The sequence below is a fragment of the Pezoporus wallicus genome, unplaced genomic scaffold (assembly GCF_028554395.1).
Source record: "Pezoporus wallicus isolate ANWC-B61680 ecotype Strahan unplaced genomic scaffold, APGP_CSIRO_Pwel_v1 contig_6484, whole genome shotgun sequence".
Taxonomy (NCBI): Eukaryota; Metazoa; Chordata; class Aves; order Psittaciformes; family Psittacidae; genus Pezoporus; species Pezoporus wallicus.
The window spans coordinates 2,142,824-2,168,930 of NW_026638903.1; the positions used below are offsets into that span (position 1 = coordinate 2,142,824).

General features: G+C 40.3%; 1 protein-coding gene across 1 annotated transcript; it reads left to right on the forward strand.

Annotated features, from left to right (window-relative positions):
• The first annotated feature begins 1,019 nt into the window (after nt 1-1,019).
• CD200R1 (CD200 receptor 1) lies at nt 1,020-15,424 on the forward strand. The gene is made up of 6 exons (XM_057413109.1): nt 1,020-1,391; nt 9,710-10,018; nt 10,785-11,036; nt 11,843-11,939; nt 12,891-13,011; nt 14,557-15,424. The coding sequence occupies exons 1-6, from the start codon at nt 1,304-1,306 to the stop codon at nt 14,677-14,679; spliced, it is 990 nt and encodes a 329-aa protein (XP_057269092.1). The 5' UTR covers nt 1,020-1,303; the 3' UTR covers nt 14,680-15,424.
• Nucleotides 15,425-26,107: the final 10,683 nt, after the last annotated feature.

Here is a 26,107-nt window from a genome sequence, read left to right on the forward strand (position 1 = left end):
CGAAAACCTCAGAACAGTGTGGAGTGTCAAAATGTAATTGACATCTATTGAATTTAAAAAATCAAGTGGGAAAAAATATACAGAACACCCTCCCACACAAAACTGTAGTCAATGAGATGATCCTGAGACCAAAACGATCAAGCTGAATTTCTGTCTTACCTAATTTTCTTTATATGATCATTATCAATCTTTGGTTTTTACTTATTTCCATAGGAGTATCAGTGCAGACCATTTTGGAACACCAACCTGATCAAATAAAATTACCAGAACGTCAGACTACAGTCATAAGTACAGCTTGCCGATGTTCAAACATGGTGTGCAGTCCTAGCTCCTGAGCAGCTCGATTTCCTGCTAACTTTGATCTATTTTCTGTCTTTATCTCTTATGTCTCTGTCCTCAGTGCTGGTTATTCTGACTCGTAGCTTTCAACAGCTGAGGCCTTTTCTCTGTTGCTGGCCCACAGAACTGAGCTGCAGAAATACTGTGGTTTAAGAAAAGAAAAGGAACCTTGAACCTGAAATGATGAGATCAGTGAGGAAGTGGGGAAACAGGTACAGTATTGTTTAAAAAAACCCACAAAACAATATTCGGAAAAAAACCTCCAGTTTTTCAGTGAAAGATGTGGACCAGCTTCAGTTTCTTTATTATTTCAGTTGAAAAGCATGTAAAAGAGGCCTTTCTTTCTCCTCAAAAGTCAGTTTCTTCCCTGAGGGTCTGGAAAGCCTTGTTGTTCAAGATGAGAACTATGCTGCCAGTAGCTAATTAGCTACTGAAGGGAGAAATCATTGAAAATGTCACTTACAGAGAAGGCTTGAGACTGCTTATTTTTTCAAGGCAGACATGAGGAGGAATTTTCTTGGAGGCAGTGACAAAGAAGTAGTAGCAGTAGGCGTAGTAGTGACGACTATGACGAGTAAGTTTCCCTCTAGCTTCCCAAGACTAAGATTTCTTTTTTGATATTAAACTCAGCCTTGAATAATCTCCTCTGTTTTTACCCCCTCTGAGCTCTGCTGCAGGGTTTATCTTCACTCATCAGCGCCCTGAGGAGAGCCAATGAACGGAAGGCAGACTTATTCAGTCTGTTTCCTCAGCGTTTGCCTAGGCTCTCTGCACAGGAAGCCTAGTGCTCTGAGAAGTCAGAAGGAGGAACCTTTCCAGCTTTGAGGAGCCAGTCGATCAGGAACACACAGCGCTAGAGGAAAGGAGTGAGAAAGGGGGAGAGAAAACACTGACATTGGCTGCTGAGGATGCACTGGCAGGCAAGAAACACTCCCCATGACCACAGCTAGGCTGGAGGTGGGCTATGAAAGCAGGAGCCGACATGAATATTGCTGGGAAGACTGTGTGTGTTTTTGTGCTGCTCACCATCACCAAGATCACAAGAACAGTAGGTGAGTCTAACTGGGACCAATCAGCCATCAGGATGGAACAAAGGGAAATATGTACAGATACTTTCTTCCATAAAGGCTATTCTTAATGCTGTGACTTTAATTGCTAAAAATTATGGAGCGCAACTAAAGCAATGCTTCCCCAATACCTTCTCCTGCTCTTCTTTTCTTAGTGGTCACAGGAGGGCCAGGCATTATATCCGTGACTTTCATGTAGGCAGTTATTTCGTGAACCTTAGCTGGGCACGTACCTTTTGTCACAGATGGCCTCTAAATCCACATGATCTGAGAAATGGATCCATTTGACATATTAAAAATATGCCCAGGAAAGTGTTTGTAAACTTGAACCTTTTGGCTGTTTAGTTTCTGCTGAAGACAGGCTGCAGGATACTCTGGAACATGGCAGGGATCTCTTGCATCTTTCTGAGAAGTGGTGGAAGATCACTGATGGAATGACACTAGTGAGCAGTTAGAATTCCGTTCTAAGGCTAATGGGCATGGTCAGTATTAAGAACGGGAAAGAAGTCTGTGCCAAAGACAGTGGCACTCCTAAGCCTTTCTATCCCCATCTTTTAGTGTAGTAGACTTAGTTTTAGCTACAGCAGCTAATGTCTGCCACATACTGTTCATTTGCATTTCTAGAGTTTGTGTTCTTTCAGACACCACACAGCAATCCGGGGACTTGGTAATAGACCTAGAGACTTGAGCAGCAGTTCCAGAAAGCTAAACTGTCTGTGTATAGAGGAGAAGGCAGATAGGTTTGTGAGATCCAAATTAAAGTGGGGACATCTCTGAATAAGAGCATTCTTATTATGCACAGGTAGAACTAAACTGCGTGGACATGGGTTATTCCATTCCACTTTTCCAGAAAGTGAAAATGGCTCCTTGGTCATATTTTAAAGAAAAACTGATGCAGTCATTGTTGGCAGTGAGAGAACACCCATATATAATGTATGTAGCTGGTCAAATGAGGGATCCAAAACGGTTACCTCAATGCTATCCATTAGAGAAATAAAATGAAACACTTTACAAACATTATTAAACATGGCATCAATAAACTCACAACAAGTACACTGGAGGTAAAAATCCTGTCCCAATTCTGTAGGTAAATAACTATATCGGAAGAATACTGAGGAGCCCATTCAGGGACATACCTGATTCTGGTAGCATCAGAGATAGTCTATATGTTTTTAACACAACTGCTCAAAAAGTAAAGGAGGATGGACATTTCACAAAATATTGAAGAAAATGGGTGAGGCAAAGGGGAATCTTACTGACAAAAATTATTTTTTAAATTGATTTTTCTGGAAATATTAAAAAGAATCCAATGCCAAACATTTTGGGGTTTTTGGGGGGGTTGGGTGTTTTTTTTCCACCTAAAATGTAATTGGATTTTACTCTTTGGTGTCTTGGTGAATTAATGATATTCCCCTTCAAATAACTAGGAAAAATGTTCAGTTAAAATCTAGTTTCACGCTTGAACCTCCCACCCAGATACAAAGCAGCCCACATTTGATGGGAAGTTTTCGGCTGACACTGCTCTTAAACATGTTTCCTTCAATATTAGGGTGGCTGTTCTGAGCAACATGTAGTGTTCAGTTTTTTCTTGAGACCACAGGCTAAAGGTGTCAATGTGTGTATTCTATCTGAGAATCTCACTCTATGAAGCTCAGAAGGAACTACAGTGAAGACTAGAGCAAGCTATTCTGAATGAAATAAGGTCATGCAAAAATTGTTGTGTGTAACCAGACTTTATCTGCATTAGCATTTTCCTTAACATTTCCTTAGCATGTTGGTTTGTGTGGTTTGGTTAGTTTTCACAACTTCAGAAGGGGCAGCTCAGAAGCAAGGCTTTATGATTGTCATATCTATCTCTGTCCCCAAAGAAAGCTGCATAATATACTACTGAAGCTGCTGGTGTATGATCTGTACTAACAATCCTCCTGTGGTAATCCTCATAAAAGCAGCAGTGGAAAAGACTCAAAACATTTTTCATAACACTCTGAAGACTTCCTTCTCTAGTTTAACTAAGGCGGTTGTGTGCATACTCCAAAGAAAAGGGGATAAGGGAGGGCAAGACCTTCAATGACAGGTTCATGCAAAAAATCTCTTTATATTGGATTAACATTTGCCATGTCAGACTGTGTAAGTCCTGCATCTGCACTTGTATCCTGTGACAACAGATATGCCCAAGTGCTTCAGAAAAGATGCAAGAAATTCATTGTCAGTAATGTAATGACGTGATTCCCTGTGGTTTTTATCAATAGTAAAAAACTGAAGTCAGTGGCATTGCATCAGTGCTGGAATTAGAGTGTATGAGGTGAATAGAAGCAGAGTTGCAGAGCTACCTGGCTAGTGTTCAAGTTTACCTACATACATAACTTTCTTGAATGTTACTACTTTCATTTCATTTCTTCCCTTAACACAAGTTGTAAATTCTCTTTCACTAGTGTACTAGTGGTTTATTGCCTTCTATTTTTTCATGTCTACTGTGTTTCAGTGCTTCTGTCTTTCCTGCCACCTATTCTAGTTTACTGGAATCTTGATCTGAATATAAAAAATCATAGCCTAAAAACCTATTCTGGCAAACTTACATTTGTCTTAATTTCACTATTTCTTTGGTGTGCCTTTGGGTCTATGTGCTGGAATCATTCTGATTTCTTTTACCCTAAAAACACCTGAATCCAAACAGCCTGGTTTTCTTCCCCAAATGCTTAAAACAGAATTCTGTACTATTAAATTAAGCAAAAATTTTTCTCAGGAGAGATCTAAATTGCCCTAGTGCAGTCTTCAAAGCATGTCCTTTTGACATTAATATTTTACTTTGCTGTGGTCCAAACACAATGTCTGAATGTGTCTAGTTTCATAACCATGGAAGCAAAGAAGTTCAGTCTTGGAAGCTGACCACATTCTCTATGACCACAAAACAGATCATATTTAATTTGTAATGAATTTGTAGAAGTACATGCTACTTAAAACTCAAAGTTGATATGCTTTGTATACAGCCATTCATAAGAAAGAAGCGTAGAGAATCTTCTTATGCTGCCCTATCTTCGTATTGAGTAAGAAAACGCTAGGAAGTACTGTGCGAAAGCTAATCACTAAGCAAAGTATAACTCAGATTTTAACCAAAAAAAAGTGAGATCCTAAGCATATTTTCATACTGTCCCTCATCTGCTCTCTGCTAAGTATGAAAAAGAGGGCATGCAACCTACCTTTTACAGATAATGATCTATTTTTGTTTAGAATAGCAGGAAAACACCACTCAAGCACAAACACTACAACATGTTTTTTTTATTCTTCTCATTAGGAAAAGAGTAAAAGGCCAAGTTCAGAATGCAGGACAAATATAAAATGATATAAACCATTCTGCATTTGTTTCTATACTGAGAAATAGAGGGCCTTTGCACTTCATTACACATGGTGTCATAATGCTGTTGAAAGAAATACTACCCAAGGCACTTTGACATCCAGTGTAAATCTCTTTTCCCCTCACCCATTCCAGGACAAAGATCTACTTACTTCGCACACAGAAGCTGCTATGCAAAGTTTGAAGTTTACAGCCAGACTGATATAATATGTGACAGCTTGTTAAATTCAGTGATGGTTTATTATCAGTTGAGGATTTGGCCAACAGTGTTTGTTCTGCAAGATGGATGACTCTAACACATCATTTAAACACCAACTAATTCCTTCATTGAAGAATTGTACCCATCCCTTTTTTTATGAAGTCATGTTTACATTGAGACATAGTCCATCTATGTGAGGGTAGAAATAAAACCTCAGAAAAGACCCTTACTTCAGTGCATTGAAATGGGAATAGGAGATATTTTCTAGGAATAATAATGATTGCAGATGAGTGTGAGTAGGAAACTAAACCTCTTTAAGATACCACCATGCTGAAAAAGCTGCGATCATAGCTTCAAGAAACAGTCATATGAGCTCAGGCCAGCTAGTTCATGTATTTCTACCATGGAAATTAGAGTACTCTACTTACTGCTCACCTAACATGCAGGGTTTATTTTCTCTGTCCTGTGCTGTTGTGGCTACGTTTTCAGAGCCACAAAGCGACCATGAGCAAACTGTGAGTACTTTAGCAATCCCCACCCTAGTACAAAGCACTTCTATCTGTTTATCTTTCACTTAATTCCAGACAAGCCTTGCTAAGTGTAGCAGTCACTCTATGGAAGGGCAAAACAGATGCAGAGCTCAGCTTGTTTATCTGACCTCTTCCAAGCATCCAGTACTGCCTTTTTGATAATGACTTGCTATGACTCATATAATATATTCATTCCAAGACACAGTTAGTCATTTGCTTGTGGTATGATCATTGTTTCAGTTCATTATATCTCTAAATTTAATATGCCACAATCTGCAGAGGGAGGGGAGAGATGCACCAGAAAACTGTGGTAGACTTTTACTGTAAGAAATAAAGACACAATAGGATTATGTCTGAGAAAGTAAAACAGTGTGAAAAACAGCTAAATTTCTGCAGAGATTGTCATGGAACTTGAGTCATTTTGGGGGCAGCAAAAAGTTGTACTGTGGGTTAAAACCTGCTACAAAGAGAGACTGGAAATCTTTCCTACTTGAAAGGAATCAAAAGCCCTTTAAGCTGCATAACTGTATCTGATTTTGCAGTGATTCCCCCTGAAAATTTTAGGGGCTTCACAATCAAATTTTCCTGTTTTTAAAATCTTTCTTTCTCCTTTTACTGTGAGAAGGACTCTGAGAAGCAGAAAAAAACACTGAATAAGTGACACTGCAAAGGAACTAATACAAATAGTTATCTACAAGAGCTGTCGAACACAAAGGGCAGAGAAAAGTCTTTCTCACAGCCTTTTCAATTACAGTGATTTTAACATGACAACAGTAACCAGCACATTTCTGAAACAAAAATATGAACTCCTCAACTGAGTTTGTTTTTTTCTGAGAGAGGATATATCCATTTTCAAACATAAAAGTGGAATCTGAAAGTGCATTGGAATGTGCACTCAATAGCGCTTGAGAACCTCCTCAGACATGGCTTAAAATCTTCAGCAGTCAAGAAGAAACAATGAGGGATGGCATAATATTACTGGTATTATAATCAGATGAACTTCAGGGAGGCTGGATTCAAATTGGAAGACTTCAGCCTAAAGGCCTCCTACCCTACCCATGTGTCAGATGAGTCTCCAAGGTGGAACCTGCTCATGATAGATTTGCATCCGTAACCAAAGTAGAATGGCTCAGCCTGGAGCTGTACAGAACTCCTGCAATCTAACTCGCCTATTTTCTACATCAGTGTGACAAACAGCACATACTTCTGGCTCCTGAGCTTTGTTTGCTCTTTTTGGCTAACAGAAAAAAATGGTTGCAGTTTTTCAGAGTCCACCCAATTTGAAGAATGAGACTGGAAATGAGGAGTTCTTTACAATAAATGTATAGATATATGATCCTTCATTCCACCTCTCTCACGTACAATGAAATAGTTAACGGTACTGACATTTGATGATTGTCCTGTGATTATCACTGCACTGATATGAGCTTGACAGCTCACACCTCTTCAAATTTCTTGTTCTCTTTAAGCCCACAGAGAGTGAGGCCTTTGCTGCACTGGTTATCCCCTTTTTCAGCTACAGCAAGCTGTGAGTTCAGCTCAGCTATAACATGGGATTTCACCTTGAGAGAAGTATCAGTGCAATGTACTGGCTTGTTTCTGAGCCGCTGTTTGAATATATAAATGTCAATGTGTATGGCATATACACCCTAATGCATTGGTCATAAACTAATCAGCTATTACAGAGGATACCTTAGCAGCTCTTAGCCATTTTACAGTAAAGCACCATTCCAAAAAACAGTGGCACAGAGATGGTCCGAGAAAAAGAACATGATACAGAGGAATTCAGAATCCCTCTACAACTTTATTGTAAACTTAATATTGCATTTAAACATGATTCAGCAGATTTTAAGCTGACTGATGTGGCTTATCATTTGAAGTGAATTGTACTTGATTCATTCAGGGGAGAATATGACAGAAAGTCATAGCAGGAAGCACTGCCTTTGCTCCCTCTTTCTTTACAGTCTTGAAGCACACAGGCTGTTATGTTGGGGAACTTGTACATTGTGGCTTAGGAGATGCAGAGTTGAAAGATGAGTAAAATGGTACTGCTTTAATATGTAAATGAAAGTGCACACAGTTAAATACGCTCAACATTGTCACTCATGAGCAGCATTTGCAAACATTATCCAAAAACCCCAGCCCCAACATACAGGCTGTTTGAATGCTTAGTCATTTTCAGATGAGGTCAGCCATACTGGTGACATAACTCAGTGCTCTGAGACTCTCAGCACTGTTAAACTAGGAGAGGAAACACTTTATTCTCCATTTTTCAGAGATAATCATAGGACTCACATCCAGAAACCATCATGAAACAAAAGGCTTCTTTCAGTTCCTCTCCTGGTAAAATCATCTGAGTTTAAAATGCATACCTTGTGTTACCTTGAAATGCCATTAAGTAGAAAAACCTCATGATTTAGAAACATTTCCAGTGTGATACTGCATCACAGAACACTGTTGGCAATTGAATTAAGGAAAGAGCATTTGTGGCGCTGGTGGGTAATTCATGTATCAGAAAATGGTGTGAATAGATAGACTTTTCTTCTTCAGCTGTGCTTGGGAACATTAATCAATGAATCCTGGCAGTATTGAGAAGCAGGAAGCTAAGTATTATTTCCTTTATTTAATAAAAAAGGGAAGTGGATGCTTCAGTGAAATATTATCCCCACCTAATTTTCCTTTTCTACCAGAAAAAAAAAACCAAAACCAACACAAAAAACAAACCAACGAAACAAACAACCTTCTCAGAATTACACTCTGATACACACGTTACACAGCTGGAGTAACTAATACATTACAGCACTGTATGGTGTAGTGTGGAGCAATATTGCAGCTACGTATCAGCCTGCATGAGCAAGGTCTGGATTTGGAAATGTCTTCACCCAAGGGGATCCCAAATCTGGTGAATATAAAAAGAGCAAGCATGACTCATGTCCAATATGTGCAAAAGAGAATCAGTTCTGCAAGTTCATGGAAAAAGAAAACCCAGGCAGATTGGTTTCTCGCTAAGAAATTGGGGGACCCATAAGAAAAAAACAAAACAAATAAATAAACTAAGGCAATCCCATGGGTGTAACTTGTCTTGAACAAACAGAGCACACAGATGGGCCATAATAGTGGGCCAGCTCTTTCAGTGGCCAGTGTGATAACTTTCAAAAAGGAGAAAAGGACTAGGTTCAAGCTTTTCTACACAGACAGTTGGCTTCAAGTATATAGCTCATGGATCATGAAAAGATAAGGACAGGAGGTATTGTGCCTGACTTCAAGCAAGAGTTATCTTTTACAAGCTAAAAGAAGAGTCAGTGTCATAGAAAGAAAAAATAATAAAATAGAAAATGTTTCCAAGCAAATGCAAAACAGAATTCAAGAATAAGACATGCTCACTGCTAGAGAGTCCACAGAATTGATATATCAATGGAGTAAAGTTTCTCTGCAATCTTAACCTCACTAGCAAGAGGCACAGGGATATGGGATATTTCACATGTTCACAGCTGCGTATCTGGCACAAAGATGGGTGGGACTTACATTCATGTCCCGTGGGGACTGCTGCAGTAAAACCAGTACAGTCATGGTGTGAATGCATAGGTACACATTGTATACAGTCATAGTGTGAATGTATATGTTCACAAAGATTCAAAAAATAAAAAGACACCCCTGACACATAAGACAAAAACCTTTCCTCCCCCACAAGCTCCGTCATTGTCATTTATACTGTGGTCGTATTTGGGAGGTGCAGGCCTCTGCCAGCAGTGCTGGATTTTGTATGAATGCAGAAGTAAAAGTTGCTTACTTCACTGGTGCAATAGTTCCCCAGAAAAGTCATTATCATGTGGCCAAATGCAATAGTTACATTTCTGTAATTTCAGCCTGTAAGCGGTGACAGCCAATGGAGGATTTGCCAACAGAGGCACACTATTCAGGTGCTGAACTGCCTAAGACAATGGGCAGAAGCAGGGTCTTCCTCCACTGTCTGTCTTATCCCCTAACACGAGCCTCAGTGGCAAATCAGTTGATAGTGTTGAGAGGGCTGGCTGTGATAGGCCACTGGCTCCATAATCCGCAGCTGTATTATGAGATGGCAGACAACTTGCCCATGAGTGCAGACAGGGCCTCACACCGGCGTGTGACACTTCCCTGTGAAGCATAGACCAGAACTCCAGGGCTATGAGTGACATCCCTGGGCACCTTCTCACACGTCCTTCTCCTTCTTTCTCTCCTTCAGGGAACAAAAGAGTGTCAGTGACGGTAGGTAACAGCTCTGTGCTCACCTGCCCTACCAAATCAAATAGAACTATGGTAACATGGAAAATCAGCCCCAGGGTTGGAGGCCCCTGCACCTTGGGATACAGGAGCGATCAGAACAAGACAGACAGAACCAACTGCAGCGACAGCATGAACTGGAAGTTCAGACCAGATCAGGACCCTGCCCTTGAGATACAACAAGTGGGAATAGCCCACGAGGGAAATTACATCTGTGAAGTAGTATCAACAGAAGGGAATTTCCATGAGACACACCACCTGACCGTGCTGGGTAAGGAGCTCCTTCCTCATTTTACAGATCTCCGGAGGACCAGGTATGGGCCTGGATGTACAAACCTCTTCTCTCCATGCACCAGGGGAAGTGTGCTGTAAGAAGAGGTGTCTTCCTGCTGGGATAATCTGTCATGCATTTCACTGATTGTAATGCTGTGTCACTCTTATTTCCCAAAACTCTTCTCCCTTCTGCTTCCTGTTTTTCCACTGCCTAGTTAGAAATGATAGGCATGAAGCAATTTCCAATGCACTAAAAGAGCATTCTGCATATACTTCCTGTTACCCTGTGCAATCAATCCTTAATGCACTAACTTAAGAGAACTAAAGCATATGAGAGTAACAATTCCAAGTGCTGAGCTGCTCTATCAAAGGGATGTTCTTATCTAGACAGTACAAACAGACTCATTTCTTCATCTGCGTTCAGATACATTCAGATACATTTTAAACCATGTGTACAATGGCTGCTTAGGATGAAAGTCTAATTCAGCCCTGCAGTTGGCATAATTCCCTACCACAGTGTCCAGGGATACTTCCTCTAATGGTGCATGGCTGTGGTAACCCACCTGAATGGGCAAGAGCTGCCCAAAAGGGAAAAAGAGGCACAAACTTTGTCTCTTGTGTCTTTGGCCCATGTTGCTGTAATGAAATGGCACCTCCAATGTCCTTCTCTTTTCCTCCTGTTCATTTTGGGTAGAGAACAAGAACATCCTATCCCAGCTGCAGCAAACTAACTCTATGCATCTCCCCTTCCTGATGCTTTGCAGTCCCCCCCACGCTGACCCTGTACTGCGATAACCATGGGAGCCCTGTGTGCGAGGCAGTGGCAGGGAGGCCAGCTGCTCGGATCTCCTGGGTCCTGGAGAGCAGCTTTACCCCCAGGGAAGAAGGCCATGACAACGGGACGGTGACTGTGGTCAGCAAGTTCACAGCACATGGCAGCAACGTGACTAACGCAACCTGCTTCATGTTCCACCCAGCTGGGAACCAGAGCAACTCCATAGCCTGTCGTCCCTCAGGTGAGCTTCCCTTTCTGCATTTAGCATTCGAACCTTGTTTAGCCTTCTGTGCACACTCTTGTTCCTTCTAGGAAGGAAAATCTATAGGACTATAGAAACCTTCAGTGAATTTCTGTATAGACAAGAGTACCATCCCTAACTACCTTTGCCCAGGAACATCACCAACTTGTTCGTGTTCCAGGCACTATATCCTAACGGTTTCTTCCCTAAGAGGGATATACATGAGTATGGTAGTATTTGTTTTGCAGTGGAAATGTTGGAATCACAAAAAAAAGCAGTCATGAGCTTAGTGTTAAAATAATCACTTGGAAGCTGAACATCAGCAACATTTTTTTGATGCAAATGTAAAGTCTCTTGCTCAGGTCATGGTAAGAGAGAGAAAGAGAACCAACTCTTATGTGGCCAGATGAAACGAATAAATCACTTCATTCCAAGTTGGGACTGTCTGACACTAGATGACATTTCTTTCTGATTTTTGCTTTTTTTTTTTTCTGCTTTTGAGAACTAAACAAGTTGCAGTACTGGGATATGCTGAGTCCTTGAGAGGAGCTCAGGTGTGGCTTAGTGAAAAAAACATTCCAAGTGTGCACTGGGGGGGATTCGTGGGATCTGCTTTGGGTTTTGACAGAAACTCCATTTGTGTTTCTGAGACAAGTTTCATTACTGACTTTCCCTTCTGCTGAAGGGGATTATATTTATCTTACAGGCATGCTGAAAATGTGTGTATATGCTAATAAGTTTTAATCTTATACTGAAATAATAAACTGAGCAGTGAGAAGATATAACTAACTTTTTTTTGTGTTTAGAGACCAGCTTTATCCTGCATGCCTCCATTTTTCTTTGTTTCCTGAGTGTTTTAACCTTCATGGCTGTCATTTACTATTTTAAGCTCCGTGGCAACAGGTATGTATGATAGGGAGGTAAGGAAAGATTGTCGAGTGCTAGAAGAAATCTTTAAGTATTGTCTGTGTCTTGAAATCATACGATTCTGTTGGTCTGCTATAAATAACTGAATTAACCATATCAAATATTTCTGTATTGCAAGCACTGTCCGCTGCAAACATCTTCACTGAATAGTGCACCTGAGGAAAATATAAATAGGCAGAAGCTGGCAGAGGATCCTCATTTCATTGCCTGCTAGAATAAGGGGGACTTCATTGTAATAGGAAACTGGGAGAGTACAGTTGTTCTTCAAATACTGTGACAGTCTGTCAGTGTCTCTCCTGTTTAGATCAGGGGTTTGGTTCTCCTGCCTGTTAATTTCTACCAAGTGCCAGAGGAGTGACCAGTGCTATCCTGCCGTATCAGCAGAGGGGGCAGCAGACTCTATCTGTGTTTGTGAAAAAGCTCCCTGGCTGAACCTGGGCTCCAGCCCCATTAGGATTTGCTATGGAGGAAGGAGCAGTTCCAAGGAAAAACTACATTTTTGCAGAGAAAGGCTGAATTAGCACCTGTACTGAAAACCTCAGCTACACTCCCTCTTTCCCCTATTCCAAACCTGTTTTTTCTCCCAAACCTTCTCCCTCAAGGTGAAGAATTAGTTCAATCCATTCTAACTGCAAATTGTACAACCTTCCAGAAGACTTTGGTTTTAAATCTTCTGCTTCTACTTTGTGCTTAAGCTCCCACAAACACACAAACATGAGAAAAAGACCTCTAAAGAAAGTCAGGGTGCCGTAATACCAGGATCAAAAGTCAAGGAGAGAGATACATGAGAAGACTTTTTTGTTTTACTCTTGATGACAGGAAAAAGAAATGTTTCATAAGCTTGTCATCAAAGAAACCAGCCTGTGATCCAGCCCAGCCTAGGATTTAGGAGGGAATTTGATTTAATCCTTTCTTTCTTTTCCACAGACCATGCTACAAAACCAAACCTTCTGAAACTGCCCAAAACAGGCAAACACCACAGTTAAGGAGAACAATGCAAATTAGACCATCAACGAATCACGGATCTTCTGGTAGCCCTGAAAACATGGTCAGTAAAAGGAAACCATTTGATTGTTAATCTGCATTCAGCGGGTGCTACTGCATCTCAGATGTTTGCTTTTAGCTGTATCTCAGGATAAAACAAAGCTTATCATCACCATAATTTCGACTTTGAGCAAACATTAGAAGCATGTTCCTCAGCAACTGCCATGCTTTATCTTAACAAGGAGTGAATCCCACCACTGGGGTCTCCCTGGTCATATGAGATACACTGACCACAACTGCTGTACTCAGGAAGTGAGGCAGTATTATGGGTTGTGGAATATTAAGAAAGCTATTAGTAAAAGAGAGGATGAACCAACAAAACTAACAGACACAGGGGAAAAAAAGAAGAAAGAAAAAAAAAAGAATATCCCTCTTGGTTTCCAGAATGATAATGTGCAAATTTTGAGGGCCACTCTCTACCTTGTATGGTCTTTCCACAACCAAAGAACAAACCATACTCAAGACAAAACATTTTATAAAACAATGGAAAGATTGCTGAGCTGCCAGCTGGGAGGTATTCTTGAACTCTCTATGCTCTTACAGTTTTCCTGTGTAGCTGAGCAATTCAATCATCAGCTCTGTGTCTCTGCTCATAGAATCCTAGAATGGTTTCAGTTGGAAGGGACCTTAAAGGTCCATCCAGTTCCAACCCTCCTGCCATGAGTAGGGACTCTTTTCACTGGACCAAACAGTGGACAGGTTGCTCTAAGCCCCTTCCAACCTGGCCTTGAACACTACCAGGGATGGAGCAGCCACAGCATCTCTGGGCAACCTGAGTGCCTCACCACCCTCACAGTAAATAACTTCTTCCTTATATCTAACCTAAATCCCCCCGTTTAAGTTTGAACCCATTACCCCTTGTCCTATCACTACAGTCGCTGATGAAGAGAAAGAGAATTGTCTGTTCTCTACTGCCAAATATAAATAACAGCATTTCTATGCAGGCAAGATGTGTCAAGACTATATTGTGAATATCCATGCATCTACTGTACACACTAGGCTCACATTCTGTCATCAACTTAAAAAGGTGCTTCAGTTCTGGTTTCTGAAAAGACTTAGTCAATGCTAGTTGTTATTCTTATTCTTCTTGTTCTGCTGCCTTGCCTCCCAGCTGTTGCTGACAGGTGCAGTTGCATTAATGTAAAATAATGGTTAAGTCCCAGTGTTTCTGCTGTCATGTCATGCAACTTTCATTAGCACGTTTGTAGTCTGAAATTGTAGGCTGATAGAGTCACTGTCAAGACTCTAGCATACTATTTGTTTTTTCTAGAGAATTACACCCTAGTACATTTTTTTCTTCAGACCAAAGTGAGGTAGAAGGGGAGGAAAAGGAGGCAAGTGAACCAATTCCTCATCTTTACCCTCCAAATCTTTGACAGAAACAGCAATACATGTTCTTCGGTAGAAAAAGCAATAGAGGTGTTTTGTTTTCTTGAGGCCAAGAGGAATAAATATGGGAGCACTATTTCCCACTTAAATTCTTCAGTCCAGACAAAAGGCATGCAGGGTATTGCCAAACTATTTACAGTTTTTGGTTTTGTTTTGCTAGGATGACACAATGGAAGTGGAACCTTATACTATTTATGTGCAGAAGGAAAACGTAATTTACAACTCAGTGTCTGATCTGACAGTGGGGAAGAATCTGCCACAAGGACTGTCGCCAGCAACATGAATGATTCACCAACACTGGAAAGGGAGAGAGACACTTTATAAAAGGCCGGTTATAGGAAGAAACTTCTCAGAGGATTTCTTTGGGTTTTGGGGCAACATAGCTCGCTAGGTCTGTTCAGACACCCGTGCTTGCTGAGGGGTCTGTATAGTTCTTTTTCCCTGCTCAGGAAAGGAAACAGGTTTCCTGTTACTCCTTGGGAAAATGTGACCGACTCCATGCCATAATTTTTCCTGGAAAAGCTGTTGTGATCCTCCCTTTGCTGTTCTTGCCTCGGAGATCCTAGGTTTACCAGTCACTTCTAGGCATTACTTTGATGCACTTGACACTATGTTGCAGACATTTGAGAGACTGGGGTAGTGTTATGCCTGAACTAAAATGAAACAGTCTCCGATCAACAGCCACTTCTTTTTAGTTCCTGAATTCCTAACATAGTGGCCTGAGTACTGATCATCACAGAATAGCTCAAATGGCGGAAGATATTGGTAGGGAAGATTTTTAATTCCCCCAGTTCTGAAAATGGAAAGGAGTGATGAATTTAGAAAGTCATCCACTAAGAAAGAGAATTCATTAGCATCATTAATTTACTTGTTAGGTTCATATTCGGTATTTCCACTAAATGTGTTCATTCTGTATCGCAAGTTGTTGTTATGATTATTTTTCCATAAGATTCTCTCGATATGGTATTGCTCTCTTCTGTAAGAGTATTGGCATTAAGATACTGTAAAATAATTATGTTACTCAAATCCGGTAACTCAAATCTGTTTTTTAACAGAAACAAACATCAAATATTTCATAAACTAAGATGGCTTCAAAGATATCTGCTATAACTGTGCAATAATGTAGAAAAAGGATAAAATGCTTACTAATTCTAGTCATATTTATTTTAACTACCACAATTGAAGTTTCTTTTCATTCATATTTCTAGATGTTTTATTGATCATCTTTTGAATATATTTGCAAGTTCACTTTTTTGTATGTAAATTAGTTCATGTATCTTAATGTGTCTCACATTGAGGTGACTTCTCACATTCCAAAAATATCATTTGGGAGTAAGTCAAATAAATTGTTCTCTATATACTACCAGCTTTTAAACTTTTTGGATTGTTGCATTACTAGCTAAAGTCTGAACAGGCGTTATTGTAAAAGTAAAGAAATCCATTTGTAAATCTCTGTTGACTACCTCTTATTTGAGTATTTTAAAAGACTGACCAGGTATTTGATCTGATAGTAGGATCAGAAGAAACAGATTTTTCCTCTAGACCGTAGAAGAGTCTTTGCCACACATTGCTAGAGCTTTCTTTTGAGACACCCTCCCAAGAACTATAACTGAGTGCTTGGAAAACAGACTTCTAAATTAATTGCAGTTCCTAAATGTATTACTCATGTAAACTGATATATACTGGTTATTTATTCTCACTCTAGCATCTTTTGTCCAGGTGCTCTCAGCATGCAAGTATTGCTTCTCCATTTCTGTATGTCATGTTAGAATAGAAGGGATCAAAGATGAATATCAATCAACTACAAACAAGTTTAAAGGAACCTCAGTTTCCAGTGACTTACCAAGGAAGAGAGTCAGTCAACTTAGTCATAATCCCCTAAAATTCACCACTTAAAATAGGTGTAACAGCGTCCAATGTCCTTTCTCCCACCCAAAAAAAGAGTGCCATCAGTTCTTAGACTTTTTTCTGTGGACTAGAAAGTCATTTATGTTGTTCAGTGATCATAAAGTGGGGTTCATCCTATGAGACAGCAGCTCTTGAAAGTAGCTTCTTGATAGTTTATATGTAATATGTTACATTTACAGAAGCATACTATCTCCTAACCTGCCGTGTAGGTGTAGCGTTTTATACTCCTTTGCAGACCTATTACCCTGTATGAGATCAGGTGTTTCAGAGCTGGATGTTGTTAACTTGCTAACTGGTTGATTATTTCCTGTCCTCTAATTTGTTCCACATTCAGGCCTGCTATGGGCAGAAAACAAGATTTTGGTTTGTGACTGTGATAAATATGAGTTGAGTCTTATGTATACACATATATACTATAAGTTCTTTGTGCCTAGCAGTACAGAAGGTCTAGAGGAGAAAGTCCCTTCCTGCACTTTTCTTTCTCTATCAGTGTACTTGCTACTTCTCTTTGCAATGTGCTGCTATTGTACTGCAGTCACCCTCCACGCAAAAGTACTGTGTTGACTGTCTCTTAGCAGTCAGGCAAGTCTGCCCTATAAATTCCCCAGCATGTTGCAAAGTCACAGGAAGAAAGACAGCAGCTTTTTAGCTCCTCCCATAAAGAAAGGTTTTGTCTTTAACCACATCTACCAGTGCTATCTCTTGCTGAAACATTTAATTTTGTTAAATTTGTGTCTCCCACCTTTGCTGATATATTTTATCTTCACAGACACATTCCAGTCACTTGACAATTTGCAGATGCCATTCCAGCTCTAATTGGGCAGTTGTAAACATGATTATCTTACGACTATAGAGTCCCGAGCACCAAGCTCACATCAAGACAGCAGGTTCTGTGCTATTGTCCATCCGCAGAGCAGCTGCTCATTGAAGTGCAGCAGGCCTTCTCCAGACTAAGATGGCACCGGCAGTGCTAAAAAAAATGCATGCATTACAAATCCTGAGAGTGAACTTAGCTTCTGTGCAAACATCAATTCTTGGGCCTTCTTCACCAGAAATTATTTCATGGGAACAAAGTCAAGCCCTTCATCACTCATTACAGCAGCATGTAAGATTTCGTCAGATTGCAAATTGTAGCAGAAAGGTCATTGTATCATCACTTACCTGCTTCAAATGCTTTCCTAACAACAGAATCCATTAAAAGTGGTGTTTCAGATATTACCCTGTCTCTGCATCCCAGTAAGTTTTAGGACTTACAACTACATTCTCCTGCCAGTATCACCTACTCATATTTGTAGTTTACTACTTATCCTGCTGCGCACTGTAGCTGTCCACTGAACCCTTCTGGTTCAGTGTGTAACTGCTCTGTAGTTCTGCCCAGCTTACTTCCAATCGTGAATTAAAATGAATACAGTAGCTTCTACTTTCATCCTATTGGCAACAGAAATTAGAGCTGGATGACTTTCACATGAGCATTGACATAGTCACCTACCTCTAGATGTAGAAAGGACTTCCTCATGAAAAAATAATTTCCTCATGCAAATCTAGAGTATAAGTGCATTGGCAAGGGAATGCTAAAGAAATGCTTTTTGGTTTTTTTTAGGGAAAACAACATTTATTAAAAGAAATATTAAGAAGTATATATGTATTTAGGTCAGCATTTTTAGGCAATACATCCATAAGAAACATTCCAGCTATATCCAAATGAAAATGGTAGGTCAGGAACAACTGTTATGACCACTAGATGACAGTTTCATCTCACCCTATGAAAAACACTGCCAGAGGAGAAGCATCAGTTCTCCACACACTTTCTTACTAGATTTGGGATTCTAGTGACTCACTTTCTTACATATGGAACTTCATTTGTGACAGGATGTTCTCACAAAAAAAAAGGCAGTTTCCCATGCATGACACCATCGAGCAGTAATGCAATTCTAAGGAAAATCAACAAAACCAACACACTACTCACCAAGAAGCTCATTCAGAAACCGTTAGGGATATCTCTGTGGTATACACAACACTCAAATGTGCAACATTAAGCTGGTTCTGAGGATATGAAGAAGAGCATAGGGAAAAGTCAGTAGGATATCTAGGGCTGGTGTAGTAAAAGGCAAATTGGGAAGAAGATGAGGGAGTGAATGAGAACTCAAAGGACTGCGGTTAGACAGGAGTTCCTCTCCTTTTTCAGCACTCTGCCTTCTCAGTGTGAGGGATCATTCTTCCCTCTTTTTATAGGAATCAAAATCTATCTACTACCTGGGGTCCCACAGAGCAGCTAATTCCCTCCTGCAGCCCCCACTGTCCCCTTACCTCCTCAGCTGCTGTTTTAAGACAAGAAGCAGGTGTGTGTGAGATCCCAGCAGAGAGGCAGCAATGGACAGGGATGTCTGGGCTACTTGATCCTGGTGCTGTTAGGATCAAATCTACAGATCTGCAGTAAAAACCTTAGGAGATGTCCTACACCTTCATTAAAGGCCATCCCCTCACTTCCACAGACCCCTGGCCTCAGTACGGATAGCAGCAGAGCAGAATACCATCTGCTTCGGTTGGTGCTCTGTTTAGAAAACTGGTCCTTATATTCTAGACAAAATAAAATCTGCAGTCAGTTTTGTTCAAATTTCCTACTCTTCTCCCTTTTATACCCATCACCTAGAACCCACAAAATTACACACCTTTTGTCAAGGTGGGAACCTTTTAAGGGATCATTTGGCATCATGTAAGAGTTTACATCAAGCTTAATCTCCATCTTTCATTTTGGGGAAAGGAACAGGAAATGGGTGAGAAATCATTGAATACAAGCCTAATGGGTAAGAGTGATTAAAATCTGGAGGAAAGCACAGTGTAGAAAGCATGGACGGCCACACTTTAAGCTTCCATGAAGAACTAAGATGGGGAGGGGCTTGTAAACTAAGGAGAGTTGACACTGGCCCTGCCTTTTAAATGTATTACCACTCTGCTAAGCAGGGCCTTTCTCTCTTGAGAAAACCCAGTGAAACATGGCCAAGAATTTCTGATAACAGCAAAACAGAGGCATACCCACCTGTCAGGAGCATTGATTTCACCAGCCCTTTACCCCTTCCCCTGTACCTTTATGGCTGTCTCACAGGGAAAATCAAGGACCAAATACTTCTTAAAAGCTTTCACCCCATCATGGTCACATGCCTTAATCCCTTTCACATTTCTGGTGAGTAATCATTTCCCATCCTCAGTTCAGCACACCCATTTCTTCTTTTCTTTCTCGCTGTAAGCACTTGGACCTCTCAATACTGAAATGCTGATGAAAATGTTGAACACCGCCAAAATGAGGCTTCTGTATCAAGTCACATTACATACACATTGCAAGGGTCTGGAGATGTTCACACAAACCTGTGTGATGTGAAAAGCTGTTTATCCAAACACAAACCAAACAGAAGTCTGGGCATGGACTTGTGTGATCCATCATGCTCCTCGGTGTGCTGTTTCAGGAAATGGAAGTGGGTGGGTGTGAGATCCCAGCAAATAACAGGGATATCTGGGCTAGCTAGTCCTGGTGCTAGTAGGACCAGCATAGATCTACAGTAGGAACCTTAGGAGAGGTTATATGATGGTGGCTTATGGATGTATGACTACAGGAACATGTTTTTTGGGAGTGTTTACCACTGGCTGCAGTGCAGTGCAGCTGCATTTTTCCAGGACCCACATTGCAGGAAAGCAACTCAGTACATTTCAAGTCTGCTATCAAGGTGGAATCTGATGTAGGGAATATAAAAACCAAAAGGGTGCTGCAAATGTAGGAGCTGCCCGTGCCACAGCAGAGCAGCATGGAAGCTGATGAAAAGTGACCTTTTTAAAACCAGCTCTCTTTACCTCGTTGGTCCATTGAGGTTGATGCAACCAGTGAGTCATGGCTCTCTGGGCTTGGTATCAGTATTTCAAGAGCAGTCCAGAATACTGTAGCAGAACAATAATATTGTTGTGACTGTCAGTAAGCACTTCCTACCCAAAGATCTTAATGGCGCTTCACCATCACTTAGAAATTTAACTTAATTATCCCGTCTGAAATATCATCAATATTTTAAATAGACAAAAATATGAAGGGACATAAGGATGCAGTGACTTGCAATCACCAAGGACTACATTTTGCCTATTCAAAAATCAGGACAGATCAACTGCAAGAGTAAGGAAAAATCATGATAAAAAAATGATACTGACCTACTCTGGAAGGTGCATGGTCTTCTACTTATGATAGATACTGTGTAAAAATCTAAGCATTAGCTTTATCATCAAAGCGCAGCCACCTTTGAGAGCCTGAACACAGAAAGCTGTGAAAACTGCAAATTTATTGAAGAGTTACAGAATATAAAGTGAAAATATAACATCAAACTGAAACTGCCAAAATTAGTTGAGATGGGCAAGCTGTCCTTCATCCCTCATATTCACACCACGTCATAGAAGGGTGTATAACATCCTTACAGAGAATAATACTGAGTTTTTAAGGGAAAAAAAGAATGTCATTTGGTATTTGATTTAAGATGTCACTTAACAGTAAATGAATCACTGTCTTTTGTCTTTTTATTAGGAAATACTTTCCACAGGACACTGTGGGTTTTGTTTGCGTGTTTGTTTTCCCATGGTCTCCTCACTTCACACTGACCAGTGCTCAGCAGTGGTTTATCTGTATAAGCTGATGAGCTCATGCCTTAAAGCAGAAAGGTTACACAAGAAGCAGCTGCTAACACTCCCAAGGCTGAAAATCTACAAACACTGCCACGTGTATGCGGGGGGAGGGGGGGGAGGGTGGATTGAATTAAAAAAAAAAAAACAAAAAAATGGAAAAACCTGCAAAAACGATGCACAGTGTTGAGACTTTGGTTGTCTGTCATCTCTCTGTAACCATTTCAAGCTCTGTTGCACCAGCTGAAAGTAAACATTTTTTTCCTTTTCAGTGTATATCTGTAGCCATACAAGAGGACACACAACATCACTTAGATGACCACATGACAGTGAAAGAGACCAAAATGCAGAAGGATAACTTGGAAGAGTTCTTAGATGTTATACCGGGTACAGATGTGTCCTCCTTGCTTTACTCCTCACATATCATGAAAAAAAAAAAAAGAAAAAAACAAATCTAGAAAGAACCAAGTAAATTCCGGGGGTAAAGGAGGAGAGAAAGTTTGTAAAAATTTCCATGGTGACTTTCAGCTTATAACTAGATTCCATGAACCTTATTCATCCCATAAAGGGGGCAAATCTCAAGTCATATAGAGTCCAACATATGCTCACTTGATTGCTTGTAATGTGGGAGGATTGTACTTCTCACGCCCTTGGCTAAAGATTAAAAGAAAGCTGTTGGTGTGGAGGTGGACACCAAAACATTTTTTGACAGCAATTTTCTTTCCCTGTTTCAGACTTTCATCCAAAACATGCTTACTTTGGCTGCCTACACAGAGGGCAGTGAAATCATAAAGAGCCACTGTCCGGTCCTTACCTCTGCAGGACAGTACACCAAATGCAACCTTTCCAACTGCCGCTGTTTTGATCTAAACTGTTTTGCCAAACTGGAAACTCTTTTCTTTTATTTTTTTCATTTTCTATTCTTGTGTTGCTGTCAGGACCTGGAGGGGCTCAGGAGACAAGGTTTTCCCAAGGGCTTTTGAGGTTGTTGCCTTACCTGCTTTTCAAGTACATAAAGACAAAAGGGGGTGAGGATTGCTGGGAGGGAGAAGGGAAAAATGACTTGTGCTGTTCAAGAACTTGCCTTCGAAAGACTGAAAGAATGGCACAAGGAATAATGGCCCTGCCTTTATGCTGCTGGCTCAGATCTGAGGTGACTGAAGGTTCCTAACTGCTTTCTTATTACCCTTGTTTATTACTGTAATGTCTAAGGACTAATCGGGATGGACAAGTACTTAGTAATTGCTATGCAAACAGGGAGTTGTAGACAGTCCTTAACCTAAAGAATTTACAATTTAAACAGACATGCCAAACATGATAGACCAGGATTTTATCAGTGATGTTGAAAAGCACATGCAATTGTGGCAGTGTAATCAATACTTATATTACAGTAATACAATAATACCCAGTTACACCTTCCTGGATCAAAGTGAAGATTTTCGAAAAGGGTGTGAGGTACAGGAATGCACTGAGGAAGCTCACTTTAAGTTACTAACTCTGTGAGCTGATACGCTCTTCACTGATAGTTTCCATTTCCGTTGCAACATCCTGTAGAAACAAATGCTAAATCTTTTGCCATTTAAGTTAATACTGTGTTTTCCATTTAAAAACTCAAAGCAAAAATAACAACCTACATTGTTATAAGGACTTTCCTTGGGTTGGCTTCAAGGCAGCTAAATCAAAGGTATGTAAGTCTCACTGTATTCCTACTGTGGAGCAGGGCAAGTGGGCAGAAGATGGAATTTAAGGCATGAGAGATGGGACAAGAACTAGTTACAGATACACAGTAAATCAGGTAGTTTGATAGGACAGAATTCAGGGTCTGTCCCGTCAGCTTGAACAAGACAGATCAATAGACTGCCTATTGTCAGGAATTTCATGTTCACAGGTACGCTGGGACAGAACAGGAAGTCATATATAAATTTGAGTAATTTCTGCACTAATAATCCCCTGACCTTCGGGTGCATGATGTTCTCCCTTTGAAGTTGTGTTGAGGTACAGGCAGCAATTTAGGATAGAGAAGGCAGTGCAGAAGTTACTTATGTGAGGGCAAGTAGTGGATTTCAATTCCAGGGAGGTTTATGACACTTTTTCTGGCATCATACCCAAATTTTAATCCTCTATTAAGAGTCAAATTTTAGTCATTAATTCTGCTATGTGTTAATAGATGATGCTGTAATGTGTATACAGGGTGTATTTCCCCTTAAACTGCAATACAAGAACCCCATGTCTCGGTTAATGTGAGAATTTGATCTAACAGGAAAATTGAAAGGCAAATTGGCTAAAACCTAAAACAAGTAAATAAAGTTCTTTAGGGAATCATATCTGGCAGTTTACTAAAGAAATTCAAAAGTATAAATATTTACAATAGGAGGTACACAGATTTCTCGTAATATTATAACTGATTCCAATTTGGAATACATGCTGTTTTGCTTAAGTTTATTCCATTTGCTTTTGAAATCTGACCTATACTCCACTTATAAACTTCATTATTAGCCCATTTTTTCTGTGCCTATCCCTGCTCTGTTATCTTTCTGGGGTTTGTCTGTTATTGGAAATTCCATATACTTTCAAACTTTACCAAAGGATTGCCTTGGTAAAAAGCTCTGAATAAAAAAACAGAATCCTAAGTTGATGTTTACAAAATAGATTTGTGTTATGTATGTATTTCTAAATATTGTATGCACTTCTAAATGTATGCAGGTAAGATTGCTATTATTTAACTGCAATACTGAGAAATTTGGAGATCCTGGTGAAAATCATGGATAAAAGCCTCTTGCTTGTAGAGTTTACAATCTGAATAGTCAAAATAGGCATGGTGTGGAAGAATGTATACTTTCAATCCTTTTTACCTCATTCCTTTTGTACTTTTGTTCCTTTTGTTCAAAAGGAACTTGCAAATTAAACAACACAGTGAGTTTTATACCCATCAATAAGAAATGAAAAAAACCACACCTTGTAATAGGCAGGGCCCTAAGAATGAAGCCATTGTCCACACAGCATGACACATCTGCACTGGGAGCTTGTGACAGCATTAGTGCATCAGGGCCCCTGTACCCATGCAAGGAAGATCATCCCTAAACCAAACTGTAAGGCTCTAACTAGGGCTCAGCAGATCTCAGACTATGCAGATTACCCACAGCTTCTAATTGTGCAGATGCTGTCTGGGCCTTCTCTGCATATACCTCATTCAAAAGTGTTTATTCAGTGTCTTCAGCTCTCATGTAGTCAGGCTCCTATCAAATTTACTGCTTGCCATTTCCAAAGCAGAATCAGACTTAAAATAAATTATTTGAAACACATATCAGCTCAAAGAGAGTTAACTCTAAGTCTGAAGCACAGATGTATCAGGATGCAGAAGAAAATAGTTCTGATGTAATCCAAAATATTTTGCCCCCCTTTACAAGGCATAATTACAAGTTAGCGATTCACACACTGAGAGCTTGGTTCTTTCACTGGAGGATTCTCCTGAATCAAGTGGAGATATTGGTGTCTGGCCATAGGAGAGAAATGGAGTCATCACGGAAGATAGAAGAAAACCCGCAAAAAGGGGAATCCTGGGGCATTCTGTTGTCTAATGAGGGACACACTGTGACATTCATCCTTGGTTCACTGGAAGCTGGAAACTGATGGCACAGGTTCAGGTCCCCCAAACTACCATCACTATTGGTAACACCCGGAGTGATAATGTGGTGTATTAATCTTACATGGGAGGCAATAGATTAAACAAATACATGGTAGGCAGTACACTCACAGCAGAGTGAAGTAATCTCTAGAGCTTGCTTCTTTTCTAAAGAGACAGTACTGTAGAACGTTTGCAATCTCTGTGATAAAATGAACCCCAGCGACAAGAAAACTGTTGAACAAAGCCTCTTTTTACCAGCTTCCCAGAGAAATATCCAATGCCAGGCACAGGTGTAAGTGTATTCTAGGGTCAAAGCTGGGTCAGCCGTACCCAGTCTAACGTGCATAAGCTTAATACAGCTACCCAAGACATGTATGGACAACAAGGCCTTGACAGCTCAGCCCTCAGAGATTTGAATCAAGCCTAAATCTGAACTCCAAACTTATCATTTAAAGTAGCAACAGTTAAACTAGGCATTAAGAAATCAGAAATGTATCCTTGTCCTGGCTCATCTTATTTGGAATTAATGTAACTGTTTTATTGGACAGATTCCTAGACTGTTGCCAAGGGATTTAAATAAGATCTTGTTATTCACCAAAGACTCAGGGGTCCAGGAATATAAGCAAAATCTTGTGATTTTCTTTTAGACAGGGAGCTATTTGGCTCTCAGAAACCTGTCATCATTCAGGCCAGGCAGCTCCTGCTCCTTTGGGATTATTTGAAAAATGGCTTGTAGAGAAAAGCACAGCCATGCAACAAAATCCCAAGGATTTACTCTTTTGGGGGCTGCATTATGATCAGGAGTCAAGTAGCTCTAAGGTGTGAATTTTAGGTTTAGAGCAAAGAACTGACCGTCCATTTACAGCTCTCCTGGGATGGGGACTGGTACGTATGATACATACTGCTTTATGTGCAAAGCAGCTCCCACTACAGTAGGTTCTTCATCTGTGGCTGCAGCCAGAAGTCACTATGGCAGTAGTGATAGCAGCTAAAGTAACAGTCTTACTCAGTAAGTGATATTCTTAGCCACTGTCTCTAGTGAGCCATATTCAACTGGCTTAATAAATCTTGTTTGAGAGCATTCACAGGACTTCAGGGTGTACGTGGGCATAGGACACAACACATTGCTCCCATCCTGTTTCCAACATCCTGCTGTGTTCCTGCAAAAATAATTCATGGACTGTTTGTTCCCTGCTTCACAGCAGCAAGGTTAGGAATGACTGCTCCTGTGGCAAGAGAAATCTATTGTATAGTCATACCACTGAGCTGCAGATTAAAGTCTACAGAAACCTGCATATGACAGGAAAACATAAACTAATATTAGAGAGTCATGAGCACACAAACAATGGTTTTGAGAGGAAGAGAAATATAGCTAGATCTTAAAACTCCCCTTGGGAGCCAAATTGGAACATGGCTCCAAATTTTCCATCTGACATGAAACTCCAAGCTGAGCCAAAACCAGTATAGACCTTTGTGTTCTAGGTCACATGTTTTGTGTATTCCATACACAGAATATAAAAGGGGGAAC

Excerpts from the sequence above, each read along its gene's own strand:
- CD200R1 (XM_057413109.1), top strand. The coding sequence starts at position 1,304 with ATGAAAGCAGGAGCCGACATGAATATTGCTGGGAAGACTGTGTGTGTT. Across the intron at positions 10,019-10,784 it reads ACACCACCTGACCGTGCTGG|TCCCCCCCACGCTGACCCTG; the intron begins GTAAGGAGCTCC and ends GATGCTTTGCAG. Across the intron at positions 13,012-14,556 it reads CTGGTAGCCCTGAAAACATG|GATGACACAATGGAAGTGGA; the intron begins GTCAGTAAAAGG and ends TTGTTTTGCTAG.